A 25,124-nucleotide genomic window follows, 5' to 3' on the forward strand; every position below is an offset into this window, starting at 1 on the left:
TATCTGACTCAATACTAGTTTCATTCCACTGTCCACCTACACCATTGCCCTTTGATTTTCTTGGACTTCTGATCTTATTCCTCCTTCATTTGAACTTACTAATGATACTTTAGTGCAAACACCTGACTTTGTTATTTCCTAGTTATAATCACGTGAAGCACTTGCATTTTGAAACACTACTTTTTTTTTTTTAATACTTTATGTTCTAGGGTACATGGTAGGTTTGTTACATATGTACACATGTGCCATGTTGGTGTGCTGTACCCATTAACTCGTTATTTACATTAGATATATCTCCTAATGCTATCCCTCCCCCCTCCCCCTACCCCACAACAGGCCCCGGTGTGCGATGCTCCCCTTCCTGTGTCCAAGTGTTCTCATTGTTCAATTCCTACCTACTGAAACGCTACTTTTAAAATAAGTAACTTTTTTGTTTCTACATTATACCATTATATTACATTTAAGGGAATTATGTTGATTTTCAGAATGTGCATGAGTACGTTTTATTTTCTAGACACTTCTTCTCAGGAAGTATTTGTTAATAATAGGAGGCACTGGGTCTGATAGAATTAAAAATCAATTAGAAGCCATAGAAGAGGACTGAGCAAGTGTCTTGAGGAAACTGATGTGGCAGCGATATTAAGAGGACTTAAATGAGAGACTTATTTATTTATTTTTTTTGTAAATGAATGACTAGGAAAATGAATGAACCACTGATAAGAAAAAAAAAAAAAAAAAACCAGAGTCCATTTTGTGAAGAAGATGTTAAGTATTACCTTGGATATATAGAATTTCCATTATTATCACCAAGCATTAATTGCATATGTGCTGAATATAAAGTAGTGTGAGAAAGGGCCCTTGTTCTAAAGCTGGGGAGATAAACCAGAGACTTCAAAAGAGAAAATATCAGTTACTCAACATCAAATGAGTGGAGCACTTTCTGAAACCAGGAGCCTCACTCCACCCCTCACTCCCATGCCTTGAGATTTGGACATGCCTCCTAAACAATGAAATGAGACAATGGCATGTAATCAATACAAGCTCCTTGAATGATGCAACACACTTTGTGATATTCTGTGACAAGGTGAAGGCAGAGGCACTATGCCACCTGAATGGCTCTCAGGATGATGAGTGTGAGCCAAGAGAAGGGCAAGGAACATGGAATGAAGGAGAAAGACCACTGCTGACATTCCTACAAGCTTGGGCATCCTACTTACCTGGGACCTGACTGGGTTAAACACAGGCACTGCAGCCTTGTCTCTGGGGCTTTTTTCCTGGAGATGAGCTGATCCGTGGGGAACAGGCCCTGTAGAGGGAGAAGGTAAGAGTCCTAAATGAGACATGATGGCCTTCAGGGTACCCTTTTTGGAGACTCAGCCTTTTCCCCCAAATGTTATGTTTGTGAAACATTCAAGAACTAAGATGTAGATTTTACTGTGTGAGAAAGAGCATCACAACTGCTTTCATTCTGTCAGAAATTCTAAAATTCTACAGCTTTAGGGTCTCTCACGCAAAAAATGGAGTGGGATTTATGAACTCATAAGGTGTTTTATAGTCATTCACTTTTACATAAAGAAAAAATAAAAATCATAGATAAAAATAAAGGGGAGGAAGAAGCTGGTGATAAAGGAAGGATCAAGGAGAGAACACAGAGGCAAAAGAAAGGATGTGGAGAGTAGAGAGATGAGACAGAGGGGAAACAGGAAAGCAGAAGAAAGGAAGATAAAGAGACAGAAAAATAAAGATATTAAAAAAAAGTAGAGAAGAGATGTTAGCCATGAACTAGAAAAACTGTTAGGAGGTACTGATCCCAAAGAACCAACAATAATCAAAACGGCGATGATGACTGCACAATGCCAGCCACTGTGCTGTTACTTTAAAAGATTATTTCCAATCCTCAAAATGATCAAGAGGGTCCAAATTATTGCTGCCAAAATCCTAGGCACACTCAGAAGAATCACAGCTGAGTGCAGAGTACACACAGAGATCAAACAGATAATTGTTGACTAATTGAATGGCCTATTAAATGACCTGCCTAGGTCACACAGTTGGCAGTTGGCAGATGGCAGAGTACAAAATTATCAAATGAAGAGCACATGTGGTAATTCTAACCCAAAATATAAAACAGAACATCACTTTTCTTCGCTCTGCTTTTCTTTGCTTCCGTAATGGACCACTATGGAATCTTTTTATTGCTGTTGTTTCATTTCTAGAAGGAATAAAGTTTGCTGGAAAAAAAACAGCCTTGCCCCAATTCACTTTTACTATTACATGTACTTGTCCACAACACATACATACTAAATAAATCAGCTTAAAAAGCACAGTGTAAAATAAAGCAGGTCTTTAAAAGTTTGTCCAGATACAGGGTTAGACAAAAAAATAAAACTTGATGTTGGTCAAAGGGTACAAACTTGCAGTTATAAGATGAATAAGCTCTGAAGACCTATGTACAGAATAGCCACTATAGTTAATAATAATGTATTGTATATTTGAAATTTCATGAGAAGTAGATCTTAGGAATTCTTACCACAGACACATAAAAGGTAACTGTGAGATACGTAAGTTAGCTTGTGGTAATCATTTCACAATGTATACAAACTTGAGGACAAGAAGGCTGTGCAAGTGTCAGTGGCCAGTTCCCAGTGTCCTCACTAAACTCACTCTAGCACTCACCACTCACTTCTTGGGGGTTCTCTTGAGGAAGCGGTGGAGGTTCACACTTCAGAGTGGTTACCCCAGGCAGGAGCTGGAGGCTCGGACATTCCAAAGAGACTCCTTGATATTCTGTCACCACTGGGCACATGTCCTGTCCCTGAATATAGACAGAGGCCTGGAAACAAAAGATTTATTTTGAAAAGGCATGCATATATGGACTGCATGCTAAGAGCCAGGCACTGTTCTATATGCTGAAGATACAGCAGCAAACAAAGCAGAAAAGATAGGCAAAGGACCCCAGCCCATAAAAACAAAAACAACAAACAAGTGGATGTTTAAACTAGCTGGTCAAAGTTTAATGAGGAACAGGATATGTACACCAACTCAAAATGTCTCCCACAGATTACTTAGTAATTACATAGGGGGAAATGGTAACTTTCTAGTGGAGAAATTTGACAGGTACCACTGTAACCTCATCAGTAATGGGACAAATCATCACTACGCACCTCCCGAAGTGATGCACTGAGAACACAACATTACCTCTGTGGTATTCTAGTCAAAATGTGCAGCCTGAATCTGACCACGAGAAATTATAGGACAAACTCAAATTGAGGGATATTCTCCAAAAAAACTAGCTGTACTATTCAAATAACAATGTCATGACAAAGAAAGACAGCAGCTACTCCAGATTCACAAAGACTAGAGATATGGCAACTAACTGCAATATGTGATGCTGGCTCGTATCCTGAATCAGAGGAAAATTATCATAAAGAACATTATTAGGATAACATGGCAAAATATGAATAAAGACTAAGGTTATATGACAGTATCATAATTTTAATTTCCCTAAACCTGATTTTTGTATTCTGGTTATACAACAGAATGTCTTCACTCTTCAGAAATCCACACTGAATGGCCGGGTGCAGTGGCTCACGCCTGTAATCCCAACACTTTGGGAGGCCAAGGCAGCATGATAGCTTGAGGCCAGGCGTTCAAGATCAGCCTGGGCAATACAGCAAGACCCTACCCCCTCTACAAAAAATTAAAGATAAATTAGCCAGGCATGGTGGCACACACCTGTAGCCTCATCTACTCAGGAGCCTGAGGCGGGAGGATTGCTTGAGCCTTCCACCATTGCAGTTCAAGACCGCAATGAGGCTATGATTGTACCACTGCACTCCAGCCTGGGCAACAGTGAGGTAAAGGGATATAGTGTTTGCAACTAACTCTCAAATGGTTTGAGGAAAAAAAAAAATACTGTATGTGTGTATGTATGTATGTGCGTGTATACATGTACATATGCATATTGGGGGGGATGCACTTCCTTGCACAAGTGTGTACACAACAATGGGACTTCATGAAACAGATGTTAACAACTGGCAAATCTGGATGAAGTTTACAGGAGTTCTTTATTCTTCTAATACTTCTATAAATTAGAAGTTATTTCAAAAGAAAAAGCTAAACATCAACTGATACATGTCCCCCTGTTCTTCTCCCGCACCACCACACACATTTTCTTCCCACCTGTTGTCCTGTGTCTCCACTTCCTGTCTCCAGATTCTCCAGCACGGTCACTGCCTCCTCTCCACTCTCCAGAGGATATGTCTTCACACAGGGCTGGAGCTCCTTGGGCAGGATGGTCAGGAACTGCTCCAGCACCAGCAGTTCCATTATCTGTTCCTTGGTGTGCATCTCGGGTCTCAGCCATTGATGACAAAGTTCTCGGAGTTGGGCCAGAGCTTCCCGGGGTCCATGAGCCTCCTGGTAGCAGAACTGCCGAAAGCGCAGGCGGTAAATCTCCTGAGTGTAGGAGCTGCTCTCCTGTGAGTTGCACACCTGCTCCCAGGTGGGATCTTCCTCCTTCACTTTCACAAGGCCATCTTCATTTTCAGGAGCAGGGCCTGGCAAAGCTTCATACATGTTGAGTTTAGAGGCTAAAGCTTCACTTAGCTTGGGGGTCTGTGTTCAGAAATAGAGATCTAAGGCATAAGAATTGATCAGCAACACACAAATTCTAAGACCTTCAAAACTGTATGTAATCTACTTATATTTTTGTACCCACTATAGGTAATGCTCAAAAGCTGAGCCTGCTTCCTTCTATTTATCAGTGAAATGAATCAGAAGTATATTTTGAACTAGTACGAAAGGGTCTGAGTCCAGAGGTAAGGGATGTAGGATATGAGGGAAGAAGCGTTAGCAATAAGAACGCTCAAGTAGCTTGCACTTTAGCTGGGGAGAAGGGATCATTTTACCCATTGAGGAGGCAGATGGCTGCCTTCATGGGCAAATAATACAGTCTCAAAGGTCATCTATATCTGTGTAACTCTCACTGAATATTCCGCTTTAAATGTAGGTGTAATAGACTGTTTCCAAAGTCTCCCATCCTCAAATACCTTTTGTGATGAGATTTTGCCACTGTTCTCATCAAGGGGTGGAGTCTATTTTTCCTTCCCTTGAATCTGTTCTGGCCTATGACTTGCTTTGACCAATGGAATATGGCAGAAATGACATTGTAAGAGAGAGAGTGCTGCTGTAGCTCTTGGTTCACTGCCATAAGACTGCCATGCTGTGAGAGGCCCAAGCTAGCTAGACAGAGGTCATGTGGATGAGAACCAAAATGACCAAGCTAAAACCCAGCCGGGCCTAGTGCTCAAATAATTCACCAGCTGAATGCAGCTCTATTAGTAACTCCAGGTGAGACCAGTAGAACTACCCAGTCAACCTGCAGAATCCTGAGGAACAATAAGCTGAGCTTGTTTTCAGCCACTAAGTTTAGAGTTTGATTTTTGATGCAACAACACATAACTGAAACAGTAGAAATGCATCAAGTTCTTTTCTTCCCTCTCTTCATTTTTTCCTTTGTGATCTCCTTAGTCACACTTTCAATATATCTCTGTTCCCAAGAAGACTCAAATCTTTGGCTCCAGCTTGCTTTTTGCACTCCAAACCCACATCTTGAAATGCCAGCAGCTGTGGGCTTCTCCTGCACTATAATTTCAACAGATCTCAAACTAAGATCAGAGTTCCTCACAGCTGCATTCACTCTGTATTTCTCCATTTCTACTGGCATCACCATCATCTTCCATGCATTCAGTCTTTTAAACAGCCTCTATATACAATCAGTGAATCAAGTCAATTCTTAAAAATGCCTCTTGCAGCCATTCTTTCCTTATTATTTTACTATCATTTTCATTCACTGTCACAATAATGTTACGGTATTCCTGCCCAATTCCCCGCTTCTATGGTCACTGGATTAATATTCCCTAAAGCACAATTCTGACCATATTCAACATACCTTACACACACATAAACACATACAAAGTTTTCATTAAACTCGTTGAAGTAAACTCAAACTCCCCAGGATCTAATCTTTACTGGATTTTGCTGATTTGTTTGTCACTCAATAAACATTTGTGGAGCATCTCATTGTTTTCCAGGCATAAAGCTAACTCTGGAATAAAAGACTTAGTTCCTACTTTCAAGAAAGCCATGGTCTTCCCAAATTCCTTATCTCACTGCCATGCTAAGTACTCATTTTTTTTTTCCACCCACTCTATACAGTCAGGACCCCCCTTCTAAGGGTAAAATCCCAAGGGCCAGCGCAAATGTTCTATGTGAAACCTTCCCTGGCCACCCCTAACCCTAACATATAGACAGGAAAAGTAAGCCACACAGGTAGAGATGGGTGTTCCCATGGAAAACTGCTCCCAACCTTCATCTCCTCCATCTCGTATTACAGATCACCCAGCCCATCCCCCCCGGGTTCTTGAGGACAGGAGTTTATCTCTGCATAGACTCTACAAGCCCGGCACGTACCTGGTATTCAACAAATACTGATGGACTTCTTCACGAATGCACGTAAAGCACCTGAGATGCCAGCAGCCAGCACCCTCAGGCGCACCCCAGAATGTATTTTTCTGAGATTACACCCAGCATCTAGCACCGCGCCAGGCACTGAATACCTGCGTGTCTAATTGTTGGTTAATGGACCAAAAGTTCAGGAACGCGCACAACAAAGACGTAGCCGACCTCGTGAAAGGCTCCCGAGGGAGCGCAGAGGCCCGGGGCTGCCCAGTCGAGAGCGCCGGTTTCCCCAGAGCCCAAGCCGTGCTACTGGCGGGCTGGCGGGGCTGATGGGTGTCGCCGGCGCCTCCGGCAGCTGGGCCGGCACAAAAGCTTCTCCACTCGCCGCGCCCGCAGCCGAGTGGCGGAGTCTGGCGGGTTCCTTGCCTCTCTAGGAGCACGGCCGCTCGTCTCTCTGGTGATCCGGGAGGACCCCCACTGCCACCTCCCGCCCCGCCCAGGTCGCTCTCCGCTGCCGGACCTCAGGCCCATCCGGACGGTGGAAGCACGCCCCACATTTATGTACATCATTTCAATAAAAAACCAACAGAGTGGTAAATGTCTGTCTTCGGGGTCATCACTGGTTAGGAGGCGAAACAGATCAATTAAAAGACCATTATAGTAAGCTGTACAAATTATTTTAAGTATACATAATATACGTACAACAAAAAAGTCAAGTTGCAGAAGGACCATAAAACGAAAAGTGTCCCACTCTTTATAGAGTTAACCATTGTATTTTGTGCATATTTATCTAGGACACTACCTGTCACACAGTAGCACGTAATAAACATTTTGTTTAGTGAATAAGCATTTATACATTTAAAAACACTTATGGTATCATAATGTAATTTTGCACCTTAGCTCTTTTCGGTTAAGACAGCTTGGAGATCTTCACAGATCAGCTTATTCTTTAACAGCTAAGTAATATTGTACGGGTGTTCCATAATTTACTTAACTATCCTATTGATGCATACTTAGGTTATATTTTTTCTTTAAAAGCCATGCTAGAGGGAACATCATTCAATACCTTTACATTCTTTTAAGAATGTATTTCTAGGATAAATGCCACATATTAGAACTGATCAGCCAAAGGACATATGCATTTAAAATGTTGATATGCAAGTTCCCTATTTGATTTTTAAGGGCACTTCTGTTTAAGAGTAAAAGGAGACTTTAGTAGAAAAATCAGTAAAGGATATGAATGTTACTATACACAAAACAAGGTAAGTGACAAATTAACATGTGAAAAGATGTTCAATAGTAAAAATATAAAACACTCTTTTAAAAACAGACCCATTATTTATTCATTTACCCAATGAGTTTTGGCAATTATGAATAAAGCTGCTATAAACATCTGTTTATAAGAAAACAAGAAAAAAGAAAACAAGAAAAAAATGAAAAAAATGAGCTATCGAGGCATGAAAAGACATGGAGAAAATTTTAGTGCATACTAGAAAGTGAAAGAATCCAATCTGAAAAGCTACATATTGTACAATTTCAACAACAAGTTGAGTATCCCTTATCTGAAATGCTTGGGGCCAGAAGTGTTTCCAATTTCAGATTTTGGAATATATACATACATTATGAAATATCTTAGGGATGAGGCCCAAGTCTAAACATGAAATTCATTTGTTTCATATATACCTTACTCACATAGAGCTAATTTTATACAGTTTAAATAATTCTGTACATGAAACAAAGTCTTTTTTTTGAGATTGAGTCTTGCTCTGTTGCCCAGACTGGAGTGCAGAGGCACAATTTTGACTCACCGCAACCTCCGCCTCCGGGGTTCAAGCAATTCTCATGCCTCAGCCTCCCGAGCAGCTGGGACTACAGGTGCGTGCCACCACACCCGGCTAATTTTTATATTTTTAGCAAAGATGGGTTTTAGCCATGTTGGCCAGGCTGGTCTCAAACACCTGACCTCAGGTGAGGAGCCTTGGCCTCCCAAAGTGCTGGAATTACGGGCTTGAGCCGCTGTGCCTGGCCGAAACAGTCTTGACTGCATTTTGTCTATGACCTGTCACATGAGGTCAGGTGTGAAATTTTGCACTTGTGGCATCATATTGGTGCTGAAAAGTTTCACATTGTAATGTGTTTTGGATTTTCAGATTGGGGTACTCCACCTGTATACATGACATCCTGGAAAAGGCAACACTATAAAGACTGTAGAAAGGTCAGTGGTTGCTAGGGACTGGAGAAAGGGAGGGATGCATAATAGGTAAGACAGAGAGGATTTTTAGGGCAATGAAACTACAATGGTGGACACATTATTATGTATTTGTCCAGACCCATAAAATGTACAATACCAAGAGTGAACCCTAATGTAAACTGTGGTCTTTGGGTGATAATATGTCAATGTAGGTTCATCAATTGTAACAAATGTCACCCTGGGACAGGATGTTGATAATAGGGGAGGGTATACATGAATGGGAGCAGTGGGTATATGAGAAATTTTTGTATCTTTCTCTCAATTTTGCTGAGAACTTAAAACTGCTCTAAAAAGTAGTCTATTAAAAAAAGCAATCCATTTTGTATGTACCAGTTGTCAAATATTCAAAAGAATAATTCCCAGAGTTTATTTGGGTATAGAAAATTGGGCATTATCACAGGCTGCTAACAAGGTATCCAAATTAGTATAAGTTTTCTGGAGGGCATTCCGGCAAATACATCAAAAGCCTTAGAAAACATGCCTACTTTCTGCCTCATTGATTCTCATTATGGGAACTGAACAAAGAAAAAAATTCTGTAAGTAGGCAAAGTTGTATTTCCAAGAATGTTCACTGAAAAATTGTTTATGGTGATCAAAGTGTAAATGACGTAAATGATTAACACTGGAGACATATACCATAGAATATTGCACAGCTTATATGGAAAATTACCTTCCACGAAGACTTTTAATGATTAGCATGTCTTAATCAGGGATTTGTTTGAAACCTTTATTAGAAGGAAACAGTATTCTATGGACTCCCAAGACCAGGATATATATGGATTGCAGAGGCTGAGGGCTGAAGTTGCCACACCTGATTCATGGGATTCCCACTTCAGGAGTCCGCTTCATTTTTTGTTTCTCAGTTTGTCTTGATTTGGTTTGGTTTTTATGTGGCCACCAAAATTGTTCCAGTGTGTGCTTGTGTCCTCTATTTTTCTATGTATATTTTAGACAGGGTCCTGTTCTGTTGCCCAGGCTAGACTGCAGTGGTGCAATCATGGTTCACTGCAGCCTTGACCTCCTGGACTTGAATAAGCCTCCCATCTCTGCCTCCCAAGTAGCTAGGACTACAGGTGTGCACCACCAACCTAGCTAATTTTTTTCTTATTTGTAGAGATGGGGTTTCGTCATGTTGCCCAGGCTGGTCTCCAACTCCTGGGTCCAAGTGATCCTCCCATCTGGGCCTCTCAATGTGTTGGGATTACAGGAATGAGCTACTGCACCTAGCCTCCAACTCTATATTACTTTTGGGTTCATATGCCTAATAAACATTAATCAGAATCTGTGATCCAATGTCAAATTCCTATGGGCATCTAAAGCCTGGCTTGAGGGTCCCTTCCTGATCCAATCATCAGTGGTGGGGGACAGGTCACATGGCAGGCTGCACAGTCAGGATTATGGCAGGAGTGGATTAGAATGGGATGTGAGGATAGGTAAATTGACAATCCTGTCTGTTACACATAAAAATTGTTCATGACATAAAGTCCAGTGAGAAAAGTCAATTGTTTATATGTGAAAAAGACCAGTTATCTACAAATCTACATTAAGAGGTTATATCTGTACCATGAACAAGATGATTTGCTTTCTTTACATTTTTCAAGTTTTTAAAACAATGGATATGAACTTCTATCAGGTATAAATTAATAATTGATGAAGATATTAATACAGACAATTAGGGTTATTTTTTCCCTTTCCTATTTTTCCCATGCTACTTTTAATGGCAAACTACATAGTAACTTCATCAGTTTTTTAAACAAGTGAGTGAGTGGGAAATGGAGATACAGCGACTTCCCACTTCACTGTATATTTGGATATTACAGGATACTACTCAAACAGAAAAGCCTGATCAGTAGAAAATATTGCTGCAATACATCCCTCCTGGGTTCCTGTCCTCTGAATAGGGATTTTAAATTTACCTTTCAGGGTATCTTACACTGCAGGCAAAACCTTGAGATCTGTTATAACATTTGCCCTTTGTTCAATGTTTCTATAACTTTTTAGAATAAAGTAGTAAGACATTATTAATTAAATATACCTCCAGTTGACATTTATGCCCATGTGGATATGGGTCTGACTCAAGGGAAATAACGAGAACATCATTTCCTTTGGACCTATAAGGAAGAATTAAGTTGTGTAAGGTGTCAATACATTTAGAATGTTTACATCTGTTCTACAAAATCATCATGGAGAAAGCCAATATACGTCTTCCAGATAATTGTGAGGGAAAGTACTTCACACTTTGAATCTTTTCATTTTCATCATAATAATATATTCTATGTACTTTCTTAAACTGAACTGAATCAAATAGATTTAAACTATGAGATGGTACTAAATGTTTAGATACTTATCTTAACATAGTCCTCAAAATACTGTGGGGAAAATTCCAGACATCAAGTTAACTTTACTTATAAAGGCAGAATAAAATATACATAGCTTTCTGGCTTTCTAAGCAACACACTACAACTGATTTTACATGAAATATTTTAGTGTCTCAAAAAGTTATAGCTGAAGGCTGAGCGCTGTGGCTCACGCGTGTAATCCCAGCACTTTGGGATGCTAAGGTGGGCGGATCACCTGAGGTCAGGGGTTCAAGAACAGCCTGACCAACATGGTGAAACCCCATCACTACTAAAAATACAAAATTAGCTGGGCGTGGTGGCGCATGCCTGTAATCTCAGCTACTTGGGAGGCTGAGGCAGGAGAACTGTTTGAACCCAGGAAGGGACGGTTGCAGTGAGCTGAGATCGCGTCATTGCACTCCAGCCTGGACAACGAGAGCAAAACTCCGTCTGAAAAAAAAAAGAAAAAAGAAGCTATAGCTGCTTCTATGACAGATTTGTTTTCTTTTCCCTCCAAGAAATTGTATTGATTGTTGCTTTTGGTCAGCTTAAGTCTTCCTTTTATCCTTAGTAATGTAGTAATGGAAGCCTAATTTTCAGCTGGGCACTCTGCAATCCAGAATAAGACACGCTTTCCAGCCTTCTTTGTCTAGGTTTTTGCCTATGACATACTTGCTAAGTGATTTTTGGAGGCTGCTCAAAAGGAGGTAACTGAACTGAGAGGAGCCTCTTTCTATTCCTCTACCTTTTGTCCACATTTTACATGTGATAACTGGAGCTTCAGCAGCCATCAAGGATGGACTAATTATCTCCAGCCCTTTTCTATTAGAGAGAAAAATAAACTTGTATGAAGTCACTCATGCCTTGTTTTTAAACTATATGCAGCTGAATCCAGTCCCAATCACTACATGAGGTTTCACTGATCTTTTCACACTGGAAGACCGAAAAGTCTTCTCCTGAAAGGAATACCCTCTGCAGCTACTAACAATTAGTAGGTGGTGTTTATCACTCTGGTGATATGTTTTGGAGTGGACACCCCTAATTTTAATATTCTTCATCTGTAACATTCTGGTATTCACAATATAAAGATCATGATCTCCTCTCCAAGCTGACTTTATTGTTCAACTTCCAAAGTATTCCAGAACAAGCAACATTTCAAAATTGCATCATCAATATTAAAGGGCAAAAGTCCAATTTCTTTCATCAGACATTTACTGAATAGTGTCTATGCAGCAGCCACTAGACTGGCACTGGAGTTATCAAGTCAGACAGTTGCTATTCAGATTAATTCAGCAAGGTGCATTCAAATTACTCATGAAATCTCTTTCAAAGTCTAAAACGCTGATTTATAACTTGAATCTTGACATAATGCGGTGGGGATGGGGAAGTGGTAAAATTACATGAAGCTAACCCTGAAGGCAAGTTCTAAAGTTCACCAGCGAAAAATATCTTTGCTTTTGAAAATGCTTCCACTGGGGAAGGAAGGGGTAAGGCCAGTGGGAGGAATGAGGTGAAGCCACTGGGGGAAAATGTTCACCATTAACCTGTACTTTAAGACACCTTTGAGAGTAGTCTCAAGGTGCAAACATCATCAGTTTTATTTTATAGGAGTAAGTTGCTATAGCAAATGCAAAAATATCAATCTTCTCTTGTTCTGCTTAAGCCTGCAAATCTGTGGGCACTTGATTCACTGCTGACTTCAAAACCCTTACTCAGTCATGAAGCTCTCTGTTGCTTAGAGTATATAATCATGCAGTTATGTTAAAAGCTCTGAGATGTCCTGCAGTGAAGAATGCTGGTTAACTTTGATCCTATCATATCATCTAGGATGAAATTATTGGGGTCCAAAGCTGACTTCAAGGAAAGCAAAGGAGAAGGAATAGAGGCAGGGAGCCCCCAAGAATTTTCTGATGCCACAGTGGGCTATGGTGACTTTTCCTAAAGTGCTATTTGATAGTCAATGTGCCCTCTCTGACGTTCTACAAGGAGAGAACGCCTCATCAAGCCAGTTTGTCTTTGTGGTGATATCTCTGATGTTGAAAAAGACCTGACCTTTGCCTGAAGGCTTCTCCACATTCACTACACTGATAGGGTTTTTCTTCATTGTGGATTCTTACATGCTGAGCAAGGTGTGAGTTTAGTCGGAAGGCTTTCTGGCATATGTTACACTTGAAAGGTTTTTCTCCAGTATGAATTCTGTGGTGTCGAATAAGGTCTGAGGTCAAACTGAAAGCTTTTCCACACTCATTACATTGATGGTTTTTGGAGTGACTGTGAATTCTCTGATGGTGGGTGAGGAGTAGGGCCTGACTAAAGGTTTTTCCACACTCCTTGCACTCACAGGGCTCCTCCTGGCTGTGAATTCTCTGGTGTCGATTAAGGTGAGAGCTGCGCCTAAAATTTTTTCCACAATGGATACATAGATAAGGTTTCTCTCCAGTATGAATTCTGAGATGTTCCAAAAGGCCTGCATTCTGGCTAAAGACTTTGCCACACTCGTTGCACTGATAAGGCTTCTCACCAAGATGGATTTTCTGATGTCTGACGAGGTGTGAACTCCTCTGAAAGGCTTTCCCACACTCATGACACTGATGACCTTTCTCTCTAGAGAGGACTTTATGTCCTGTAAGACTGGAACTCTGACACACATCAGACTCGCAGAGTTTCTTTCCCGTGTGCGTACTCGCATGTTCAATCAGGTCTGAGTGCTGGAGGAATCCCTGCCCACATTCTGAGCATTTATACTCAGTCTCCTCTTTGGGCTTGGCCTGCTGCCTTTCCAAGTTAGAGCCCTCATTATGAGCCTCCATGGGTTCAGATATTTTTCCAGATGACTCTACTCTTCCACAAGAGTCTGTTACTACAACAAGCTTCCCATTCTCAATCCTTGTCTCCTCACCTGCAATATTAAATATATACCACCAATTACTTGTCTTTTGATGCTTGGGGAAAGGAATCTGCAACTAGAAGGAAAAAAAAAACTTAATGAAGCCATGTGTGCAAAGTAAAAACACTGTGGATGCTTGTGATTGTATAAAAGAGTTACAGAATGGTACACAAGACATTGTTAACTATGACTGCCTTTGGGGAAAGATGGGGAATTCTGGTGGGAGGTAACTTATTTTAAATAGTTTAAATTTTATCATGTGATACCACACACAGAGTAGCTAGCAAGCAAGCAAATAAACTGTCTAAAAGGGCATGCCTGTACAGTCTTGAAGATAACATGTCACATGGAAAATAAAAAAGGTAGGTTAATTGAGACCCCCAGGGCCCATAAGAAAGGGACAGCATTTTAACTGAAAATGAAGAAATGTAGATGTGGTGCCAATTTTATCACTAACTGTGTAATCTTTAAAAAGTAAGGTAAATTATCTGGGCTCTGTGTCCTCATCAATAAAGAAAGAATATTGCACCATAAGACCGTGACAATAACATGAAGTTCACAAAAATGCCTTCGGCTTTCCTAATCTCCTTGGACAATAGTAACTGCTCTCCTGTGTGGTTCAACAAAGTTTTTATCTCAATGCTGTGATAATTTATTCATGTCTATCTCTCTCCCTGCACCCCTGATGCACAATGCCCCAAGAGACTGTAAGCACATGCAGAGCAGACTTTGTTTTCTCTAGCACAGAGCCTGGTACATAACAGACATTAAACAAATGTTTACTAAATAAATGGCCTGTGTCCTAAGGGTGAAATTAAATGAAAATAGAGAAAACTTAAGCTCAGATAGATACACAAGCAGACGGGTGAGAAGAATGTCAAGTTTTTTGTTTTGTTTCATTTTATATTTTTATTTACCAGTTTTTCTTGTAGCTAAGGATAACTCTTTAAAGGCTAGGAGCATGACTGGGGATGCAAAGTCAGAATGAGAGAGTAAAAGGAAAGCTGGATGGAGAAAATAGAAGAAAGAGACTCTAAGCAGCACTAATAACAAAGGAGGGTTAATCAGTGTGAGCAAGTTAATTCAGCAGATAATTAAAAAGGAGAGAGTAGATGACAGCCAAAAGGAAAAGTGAAAGTGAAGGGATTAGTAAGGAGATATCAGAGAAAGGAAGGTCACAGGTGAGGAGTGAAGAAATTAAATAAAGTAATAATGTACTGTGTACAAAGACCCTCTACGACAGAATGAAGTATTCAGTCCTACATGGGGGCAGGGGGCAGGAGTGAGAGATTAAGGAAAAGGAATAAGACTCTTTCAGTAATGACATAATCACATATACAACTTAAAAAAAGCAAGAGAGGATGAAACCAAAAGAACCCTGAATTTTGAATAGAAAATAACATTTTCAACAGATCCAGGGGGTAAGGAACATTTTCAAGAGTCTACTGATGTTACATTCACTTTTTTTGAGACATGGTCTTGCTCTGTTGCCAAGGCTGGAGTACAGTGGTGCAATCACATAGCTCACTGCAGTCTTGAACTCCTGGGCTCAAGCAATCCTCTTGCCTCAGCCTCCCAAGTGGCTAGGACTACAGCTGCATGCCACCACGCCTAGCTATTTATTTATTTATTTATTTTTTGTAGAGACGAGGTTTCACTATGTTTCCCAGGCTGGTCTCAAACATCTGGCTTCAAGCAATCCTCCCACTTTGACTTCCCAAAGTACTGGGATTACAAGTATGAACCACCACGGCAGCCACATTTACTTTTTGTATTTAAACTATATACCCATCACTGATTACATGGTACAAATTCATTTCTACAAGGCTATTGAGAAAAGGTAGGCCCCTTTCTTTCAGCTACATTATTCAGAATGCTCCCAGAAGAAAGGTAACTTTGAAGGTGACTTGGAAATTGAAAAGAGGAATAGGTAGCATGTAAAGCATGGTTTTAGATATGAAATCAGCCATTCATCAAATAGACATTTATTGAGGGTCTACGCTAGGCCAGGAACTGTAGCTGACTCAGGAAACAAAACCCTTCCCTTTTAGTCTGGCAAGAGAAAAAGAGAAGCAAACCAGAAACTACAATATAATGTAATCAGTCCTATGACAGGAAAAAAAAAAAAAAAGAAGAAATGAAAAAATGTGAGGAGCAAAAATTAGGAAGAAGAACTTCAGTGACAAAGAAAATAAAGGAGGCTGAACGAGGTGGCTTGTACCTATGCCAGCACTGTGAGAGGCCCAAATGGGAGAAATACTTAAGACCAGGAGTGCAAGACCAGCCAGCGCAATATAGGGAGACCCTGTCTCTACAAATAATTATAATAAAAAGCCAGGTGTGGTGGTATACACACCTGTAGTCCCAGCTACTTGGGAGGCTGAGGTGAGAGGATCACTTGAGACTGGAAGGTCAAGGTTATAGTGAGCTATGACTGTACCACTGCACTCCAGCCTGAAGACAGAGCAAGACCCTGTCTCAATAGAAAAACAACAACAAAAACGAAAATATAGGAAAAAAAAATCCAGGTGACATTTAGAAATGAAAGAGAGTGGCCATTTACAATAATTTGAAGGAAATTTTTTAAAAATGGCTTTCTTTGCCTTGATTAAGAAACGAGCACTACTTGTTTTTTTTTTTTTTTTTTGAGACAGAGTCTCGCTGTGTCACCCAGGCTGAAGTGCACTGGTGTGATCTCGGCTCACTGCAACATCTGCCTCCTGGGTTCAAGCAATTCTCTGCCTCAGCCTCCCAAGTAGCTGGGATTACAGGCACCCGCCACCACACCTGGCTAATTTTTGTATTTTTAATAGAGACAGGGTTTCACTGTCTTGGCCAGGCTGGTCTTGAACTCCTGACCTTGTAATCCACCTGCCTTGGCTTCCCAAAGTGCTGGGTTTACAGGCAAGAGCCACCATGCCTGGCCACTACTTGTTTTTTTTAAGAGATGTTGCCCAGACTGAAGTGCAGTGACACAATCATTGCTCACTGCAGCCTTTAACTGGGCTCAAGCCATCCTTCTCCCTTAGCTTCCCAAGTAGCTAGCCTAGCACTACTTTTTTTATTCACCCCTACAGTAAGAGGAAGAAGAGCAAAGTGAAGGTCCAGGTTCCCTTTGTACCCTTTCCTTGCTATTTTGTTCAACTAAAATATATGGGGTGATAGACATCTCTTATCTCTTGATAGTGTTCTGATTAGACCATAATTATTTCACATTTGTGAAAACTCGTTGACCTGTACATCTAAAAAGAGTGAATTTTACTACATGTAAATTATGCTTCAGTAAACCTAACTCAAAACAAAAGCAAAAAACAAAAGACAAGGGTGCTAAGCAGAACCTCAGAGGGAAAGGCACAGTCCACCACATCTCACACACAGCAGATGCAATCCAGTTCTTACCCTTCTCTTTCTCAGGCTTTGTAACTTCACACTCAGGCCGAACCTGCTGTTCCTGCACTCCTCTCAGGGGGGACATGTCCTCCACAAGTATTTTTTGTTCCTTTGCCTGGTCTGGATCCTAGGGACAATTAGGTATATGGAGGCATAATTAGATACAGGTGGGTTTAGGAAACTGCTGTTCAGAAAAACACCTACATGTTAAAAAAGAGAACAAAGAGAAACCCCAGAGGGGCAAAGAAAAGAAGATGGGGAATCTGGCACACATTGTTTTCTCCCAGCAAGGGCCAGGTAAGGTTGAGGTAAGACCTATAGAAATGAACAGCTAGACTGGAAAAAAACTGAATCAAAGCTTAGTAATTCTCCTTCCGCTGGTGAGCCCACGTCCACCTGTCTGGCCAGAGATCTCAATTTCTGCATTCCTGAAAAAGAGCACATCTGACCCTTACCACCTGTTGTCCTGTTTCTCCAAGATCCAGCTGCAAATCCTCCAGAACCACCACCATGTCCTCCCCGCTCTCTGGGTGATGCTCCTACACCCAGGCCTGGAGCTCCTTAGGCAGGATGGTCAGAAACTGCTCCAGCACCAGCAGCTCCAGGATCTGCTCCTTGGTATGGGTCGCAGGCTGTAGCCACTGTTGACAGAGCTCCCGGAGCCGACTTAGTGCTTCTCGAGGTCCTGTGGTCTCTTCATAACGCAACTGCCTGAATTGTTTGCACAATGGCTCCTGTCCAAGGCCTTTACTGTTTCCTTGCAGCTTGAATCCCTGTTCCCAAGTAGAGTAGTGATCCTCCCTCACTACCCGAAGCCCCTCCTTCTTCAGATTCAGGGGAGCCAGGGAATGGGCACTCACCAGTGCTGTCGCCATCCCCAGCTTCAGACTGCTCTCCTTGTTTCGGAGAACTTTCTTTGGACTGTATCTTCAGAGACACTCCTAAAAATATAGTAGCAAGAACGATAGAAACAGTAATAGTACTGCTAACAAGAACAGTAACATTTTCTTGGGTTTATACATTTCCTATTATCCATTTTTTTCTCTCTGAAACAACCATTTCTAAACATATATACAGAAGGAAAAAACTATCTTACAGAATACCCTCTAATGTAGAAAGAATAATAGATTTGAAAAATCACCATTTTGCAGCCCTCAAAATAACTGAGGCTAGGCACTGTGACTCACACTTTCATTTCAGCACTTTGGGAGGCTGAGGTGGGAAGACTGCTGAAGCCCAGGAGTTTGAGTCCAGCCTGGGCAACATAGTGACACCGGGCATGGTGGCACATGCCTGTAATCCCAGCTACTCGGGAAGCTCAGGAGAGAGAACTGCTTGAGCCCAGGAGTTTGAGTTCAGCCTGGGCAACCATAGCAACCCCAAGACCTGTATTTGAAAAGGAAGAAAAGAGAGAAAATGAATGAAAGAAAAAGAAAAGAAAAAAGACAAGTGAAAGTCAGACAAGGAAATAGGGAAAGTTTTTTCAGACAGAGAAAAAGACAGCATAAAGCTGTTGGATGTTCAGTGTAGTAGTTAGTTATGGCCGGGAAAACGTTATACGGAGCCGGAATCCTGGGAAACATCTACACGTAACAAAGAGAAGTGAGATGGAACTGGAAAGGTAGGAGGAGAAAAAAGACAATAGTATCCAGAAGGTCAAGGAGGTCTATTTCTGCAAATGTGGAATGGTGGAAAGACCCTGGGCCTTAGACAGGCCTGGGTTCCAATACAGCCCTGTCACTTACATGCTGTGACCTGGGGCAAGTTACTTATCCTTTTGGACTTAGTTCACTCATTTGTAAAATGAAGATAATACCTAATTCACAGAAGTTTTGAGGCAAATGAGATAATTCTAAAGAACATGAGGAATTCATTGATTTATAAGGGAAATGATATGAACACAGTGTTCAAGAGTGTGAAATGCTATACGATGGTGGATTAATCTAAGACCTGGCATAGATACTTGATTCAAAAACAAAGATGTCATTAGTGACCTCTGTGAAGGTAATTTTGGTAGTAAGAATAGCTAGCCTGCCATAGGAAATGAGAAAATGGAGAGAGTGAGCATAAATGACAAATTTCAAAAAAGTAATACATTGAATGGAACAAGAGAAATAGGGCAGAAACTAGAAAGGGCTAATGTAGAGTACAAATATGTTTGCGACTTCAGTTACTGTCCTTATGCTGATGATTTCCTTATTCTTCAGGTCAGACATCTCAAGTGTCACACTTGAATTTCCTTCTGCCTATTTGGGACCAGGATACCCTACAGAAGCCTCTCAAATCCAACATGTCAAAAATGAACTCAGACAATTCCCTATCATCCTTTGCGGCAGGCCCTTGGTATGTGGAGATTTAGTATTCTTGACTTTGACTATGCTTGAGTGTCCCTATAGATCAGTGAAATACCATCTGTCAGCTGCTGATACATGCCTTTGAATCAATGTGCATGTGGTAAGTGGCAGAACGGGGGAAGGCTCACTTAATCAGTGGCTTAGCCTTCAAATAGTTTGCTGTTACATATTCCTGAATGTGTACATAGTAACACTTCCCAGCTGATAATTATTTTTCTTAGTCAAAATGAACTTAAACTTTAAAAAGCCAATTCCTAGTATTCTTAATATAAGTAAAAAAGTCCAAGAAAGTGATGATTATCAGTGAAACCCTGTGTCTACTAAAAATACAAAAAATTAGCTGGGCGTGGTGGCACATGCCTGTAGTGCCAGCTACTTGGAGGCTGAGATAGGAGAATAACTTGAACCCAGGAGGCAGAGGTTGCAGTGAGCCGAGATCACGCCACTGCACTCCAGCCTGGGTGACAGAGTGAGACTCTGTCTCAAAAAAAAGTGATGATTATTAGCCAGAAAATAAAAGGTTGGTATTATAATGGTTAATTTCATGTCTCAACTTACCTGGGCCACAGGGTGCTCAGATATTTGGTCGAACATTATTCTGGATGTTTTTGAAATCAGATTAACATTTAAACTGGTAGACTGTAGACTAAAACAGACTGCCCTCCATAATGTTGGTGGGCCTCATCCAAGTAGTTAAAAGTCTGACAAGAACAAAAAGGCTGACTCACCCCTGTGTAAGAGAATTCTTCCTGTCTAAAATGCTTCAAACTGAATCATCAGCTTTCTTCTTGCCATCAGACTTGGAACTAAAACAGCTCTTCCTGAATCTCAAGCCTATGGCCTTCAGACAGGAACTACACCATCAGCTCTCCTGGTTCTCAGGCCTTTGGGCTTGAGCTGGAACTAAACCATTTGCTCTCCTGGGTCTCCAGCTTGAAAACTCACTCTGAAGATACTGGGACTTGCCAGCCTCCATAATGACCTATGCTAATTCCCTATAGTAAATCTCTTTCTAGATCTCTATCTATCTTTACCAATATAGATACCCTAGTTATGCAAATAATGATACAAATACAGGCATTTGTGTGTGTGTGTGTGTGTATATATATATATATAATTCATATTACTATTTATGCATATATACCTGTATTTTTATTATTACATCTATAGAGATATCTTACCAATATCAGTATATAAATATATCTATGCCACATACATATATATATACTGATATCTATATCAGTATTGGTATATAAATAAATATGTGGTATGATGTTGATACGTATATATAGAGTACGATGTGTGTGTGTGTGTGTTGTTTTTTTTTTTTTCCTTTGAAATGGAGTCTTCCTCTATTGCCCAGGCTGGAGTGCAGTGGTGCGATCTTGGCTCACTGCAACCTCTGCCTCCCGGGTTCAAGTGATTCTCCTCCCTCAGCCTCCCAAGTAGCTGGAATTACAAATGCCTGCCATGACACCCAGCTAATTTTTGTATTTTTAGCAGAGACAGTGTTTTACCATGTTGGCCAGGCTGGTCTCGAAATCCTGACCTCAAGTGATTCACACTCCTCAGCCTCCCAAAGTACTGGGATTACTGGCCAGGTATGATGCTGAATTAGTGGTGAGTTCATTTCTATAATGTGATTAAATATATCAAACACAATATATAATAATTTGATAAACTGTTTTGGGAGGAGCTCCATCTACCCAGCTATTTGAGCCAGAAAACTGACCATTCCTTCCTCCTTTCATATCTCATGTATCTGATCAATCAAGTTCTATTGATTCTATTGCTTAAATCTCTCTCAAATCAATCCACTTCTCATCCCCTTTGCCATCATCTTCTCCTACCCGGACTACTGTGACAAACAGACTGGACTGACACATCAATCTATTTTCCACACACAAACAGTGATCATTCTAAGGAGGATATGAAGTATTATTATATACCTGCTATGCCTGTTACATATAATGGCTGATTATTACCCTTAAGCTTAAGTTCAAAACATTTAATATGGTTTAAATTGTTTTTTGATCTAATGAACTACTTTATTTCCTCAAATCTGCAATACTCCTTCTTGCTCATTGGCCCTTCCACAGCTTATTCCTTCTGCTTGGACCACCCTCCAACCCTCCAATTTTCTTCTTGTTAATGCCCACTCACACTTCATGTCTCAGCATAATAAAACAATGAGCCAGGACAACTATATTACATGTTTCACATATATTAATTATTTAACTCTCACACAACCCTATAAAGAAGATACTATTCCTAATTTCATCGTGCAGAGAAGGAAATTGAGACAGGGAGAGTTGAAGAACTTACACAAGGTAACAAGCTAAACCTCAGATCTTTCCTCCAGTATCTCTTGCACCCACAGGCCCAAAACTTTATATTTGCCTTCTCTCTTACTGTCACACCCTACATCTGACCCAGTAGCAAATATTATTGGCTCTATTTTCAAAGCAGATCAATAATCTGACCACTGGCTCCACCTGAATTACTTGGAATTTAAAAAAATTACTCTTAACTTTTAAATTTTCTTGATTCCATTCTTGCCCACTTACAATCTATTATCATCATGAGTCTCCACGTAAAGATGCTTTAAAACATAAGTCAGATCATGTTTTCTTCTGCTCAAGACCCTCCAAAAACCCTCACCAAGACAAAATTCCTTACATGATACAGTCATCATTTACTCTACACTTTTCCTCTCCATACCCCAATCTCTCTGACATCATTCCCTACAAAGGTCGCCTTTGTTCACTGCTCCAACCACTCTAGTCTCCCCGTTATTCCTCAAATATGCCAAGCAAGCTCCTGCTTTAGGACCTTTGCACTTGCTATTCCCTCTACCTAGAAAGTTCCTGTCCGCAAAAGCCACTTAGATCTTTCCATCCACCTCCTTCAGATTTCTGCTCAAATATTACCTTCTCGGTGACGCCTACATTTAATACCTACTTAAAATTGCGCACAGTGGATGAAAAATATGCAGCAGAAGGTTGTACTCGGTTAACTAGATCCACAGCTTCATCACTATCACAGGCCCCAGGGCGGACATCTCTGCTACGAACCCCGCCCCCTCGATCGAGAGAAGGTTCTCTGCACCTGCGGGGAACCAGCTGCTCCCTAGGCCCCTAAGCCTCAGTTCCGCCCCAGCCCGGGGCCCAGCTCCAGGGTCTGCTCACCTGGCCAAGGGGCCTCAGAGGAGCCAAACGCTCTGAAACACCATCTTAGCGCATCACCGAGGGTCAGCTCTAGCTCTTCGGAGCACCTTTTTCTCCGCTCTAGGAAAGCTGGAGGACCGTGGCTCGATGGTGCCACTGCTCAGGCATAGCCGAAGGAGACTAACATGGGTACCGCCTGCTGAGCATAGCTGGGAGGGTCATTTCGTTGCGAGCTGAGATTGTTGGGTTTTTTGTTTTAGTTCTTTCTCATTTTAAAGCCAATGTTTATTTTATTGATGTAAAAACAGGCCAGCTCCGTTGAGTGATACCACAAACAACCAATATTTTCACTTTGCTCACATAAATAAAACACACACACTTCGCCATTTTTTCCCAATTTAAAAATTCATCAAACACAATGGCAAAAATAGTTGTCAAAGTACTTCGAAAATTAAACTAAACAATGGACATACGTTTGGATTGAAAGGTTTAAGGTAATAAGAAATTAAGTCTATTACTGTGAGAGAAAATAAATCAACAACACTTTGCAATGAATGTAAGTTTTAGGGGGAATAAAAGCAACAGATATCACTTTATCAAAATAAATTCTACAACAGAGAACAGAAATAGTCTCTCTTCCCACAGTATCACAAACTGGGTTTTTATAGTTTTTGAAGAAGATAAACTCTTTGAGTGCTTATACATTGCTGGTGGAAATGTAAATTAGTTCTGTCACTGTGGAAAGCAATTTAGAAATTTCTTAAAGAACTTAAAACAGAGCTCTCATTTGACCCAGTAATTCCATTATTGGGTATATACCCAGAGCAATATAAACTGTTCTACCATAAAGACCCATGCATTCGTATGTTCATCACAGCACTTTTCACAATAGCAGAGACATGGAATCAACCTAGATGCCCATCAGTGGTGGACTGGATAAAGAAAATGTGGTGCATACACCATGGAATATCATGTAGCCATAGGAATGAGATCATGTCCTTTACAGCAACATGGATGCAGCTGGAGGCCATTTATCCTAAGCCAATTAACACAGGAACAGAAAACCAAATGCTGCATGTTCTTACTTCTAAGTGGGTGCTAAACATTGAGTAGACATGAACACAAACAGGGGAACAACAGATACAAGGACTTCTTAAGGGTGGAGGGTGACAGGGAGGTGAAGATTGAAAAGTTACCTATAAGGTACCATGCTACCACCTGGATGACGAAATCATTTGTACACTAAACCCCAGCAGTATGCACTTTATTCATGTAACAAACCTGCACATGTACCCACTGAACCTAAAACAAAAGTTGGAAGAAAGAAAAAAAAAAACTCTTTAAAAACTCTGAACAAACTTTTCTGTTTAACCGATCAGTTGATAGAAGCTTTGAAATATCGTTAAATATACAAACCATTGTACTATGACATGTAATTTATTCAGTGTTTCAAGCATTGAAATTATCATAATAGAAAAGAAAAAGCTATCAGTTTCATTATCACAAGCAGTTATCTTTTCTTCTTAGGTGACTGAATGTATCTTTGAAAGCATATTTTTAAAGTAAAAATTAAATATGTTTACTTTAAAACTTTTCATTAGGCCAACAAATCTAGTCAATATAAATGTGTTACTAATTAGAAGTCAATATTCTTTCTTGAAGGGAAAACTCATATATCTTATTTTTTAATATCTAGAAAAGGACTTTTTAAAAAATTATATAAGGGATAAAAAATTTAATTTAAATAGAAAGTAAATACTATTTTACTCCTCCTCTAAAATTCCCTACCATTACTAGTTCCTTAAATCTGTCACTTTTATTATCAAGGCTGACATTATTGGCATTGCATTGGATATCCCATGAAAATCAAAACCTTTAAAATAGCTAGACAAAGAAGAGTTTTTAAAAATTTACAAGGTGTGCATTTTTCATTTAAACAGTCTGTTTGTATCTTTTGGGAGGGGTAGGGGTAGATAAGGTGAGAATAGCTCAAAACACTATTATCACCAGGAGGGACAAAATACTAAAATACAAATCAATTTTCAAACTTGAGGTTTTCATTTTCCAGGATTATCCTCATTTTTGTAAACTATAGTGATCGCGTTTCTACCAGGTCCATTCATAGGATATTCAAGATAAGAACTTTCTTTTCCATATCATCAGTAGAGATGCTATTGCATTACAAGTCATGCCACCATGCTGCAGCATAAGATTTACAGTTCTTATCTTCTGGTAATGATGCTTCCTGCTCTTCTCTCTCCTTGTACCTATACAGGA

At 40.4% G+C, this 25,124-nt stretch overlaps 2 protein-coding genes across 3 annotated transcripts in view; both read right to left on the reverse strand.

Moving 5' to 3' along the window:
- Nucleotides 1-17,452, reverse strand: part of LOC105491617 (piggyBac transposable element derived 1) — a 32,739-nt gene extending 15,287 nt beyond the window's left edge. The window contains exons 1-5 of one of the 2 annotated variants that reach the window (XM_011758166.2): nucleotides 17,336-17,452; nucleotides 6,472-11,499; nucleotides 4,180-4,614; nucleotides 2,674-2,830; nucleotides 1,218-1,306 (exon numbers count right to left, since the gene is read on the reverse strand). In XM_011758166.2, the coding sequence (XP_011756468.2) occupies nucleotides 1,218-1,306; nucleotides 2,674-2,830; nucleotides 4,180-4,575 (642 nt within the window). In that variant the 5' untranslated portion in view covers nucleotides 4,576-4,614; nucleotides 6,472-11,499; nucleotides 17,336-17,452. Of the gene's footprint in view, nucleotides 1-1,217; nucleotides 1,307-2,673; nucleotides 2,831-4,179; nucleotides 4,635-6,471; nucleotides 11,500-17,335 lie in introns of both variants that reach the window. The other variant, XM_011758165.2, reaches the window with a different exon arrangement.
- On the reverse strand, nucleotides 12,147-23,011 carry LOC105491618 (zinc finger and SCAN domain containing 26). Its single transcript, XM_024795988.2, is given in 5 exon segments — nucleotides 12,147-13,948; nucleotides 17,336-17,453; nucleotides 17,782-18,099; nucleotides 18,187-18,267; nucleotides 22,869-23,011. Coding segments are annotated over 4 exon segments (1,350 nt in total). The 5' UTR covers nucleotides 18,202-18,267; nucleotides 22,869-23,011; the 3' UTR covers nucleotides 12,147-13,049.
- Between the last annotated feature and the right edge of the window lie 2,113 nt (nucleotides 23,012-25,124).

The sequence above is a fragment of the Macaca nemestrina genome, chromosome 5, assembly GCF_043159975.1.
Source record: "Macaca nemestrina isolate mMacNem1 chromosome 5, mMacNem.hap1, whole genome shotgun sequence".
Classification (NCBI taxonomy): domain Eukaryota; kingdom Metazoa; phylum Chordata; class Mammalia; order Primates; family Cercopithecidae; genus Macaca; species Macaca nemestrina.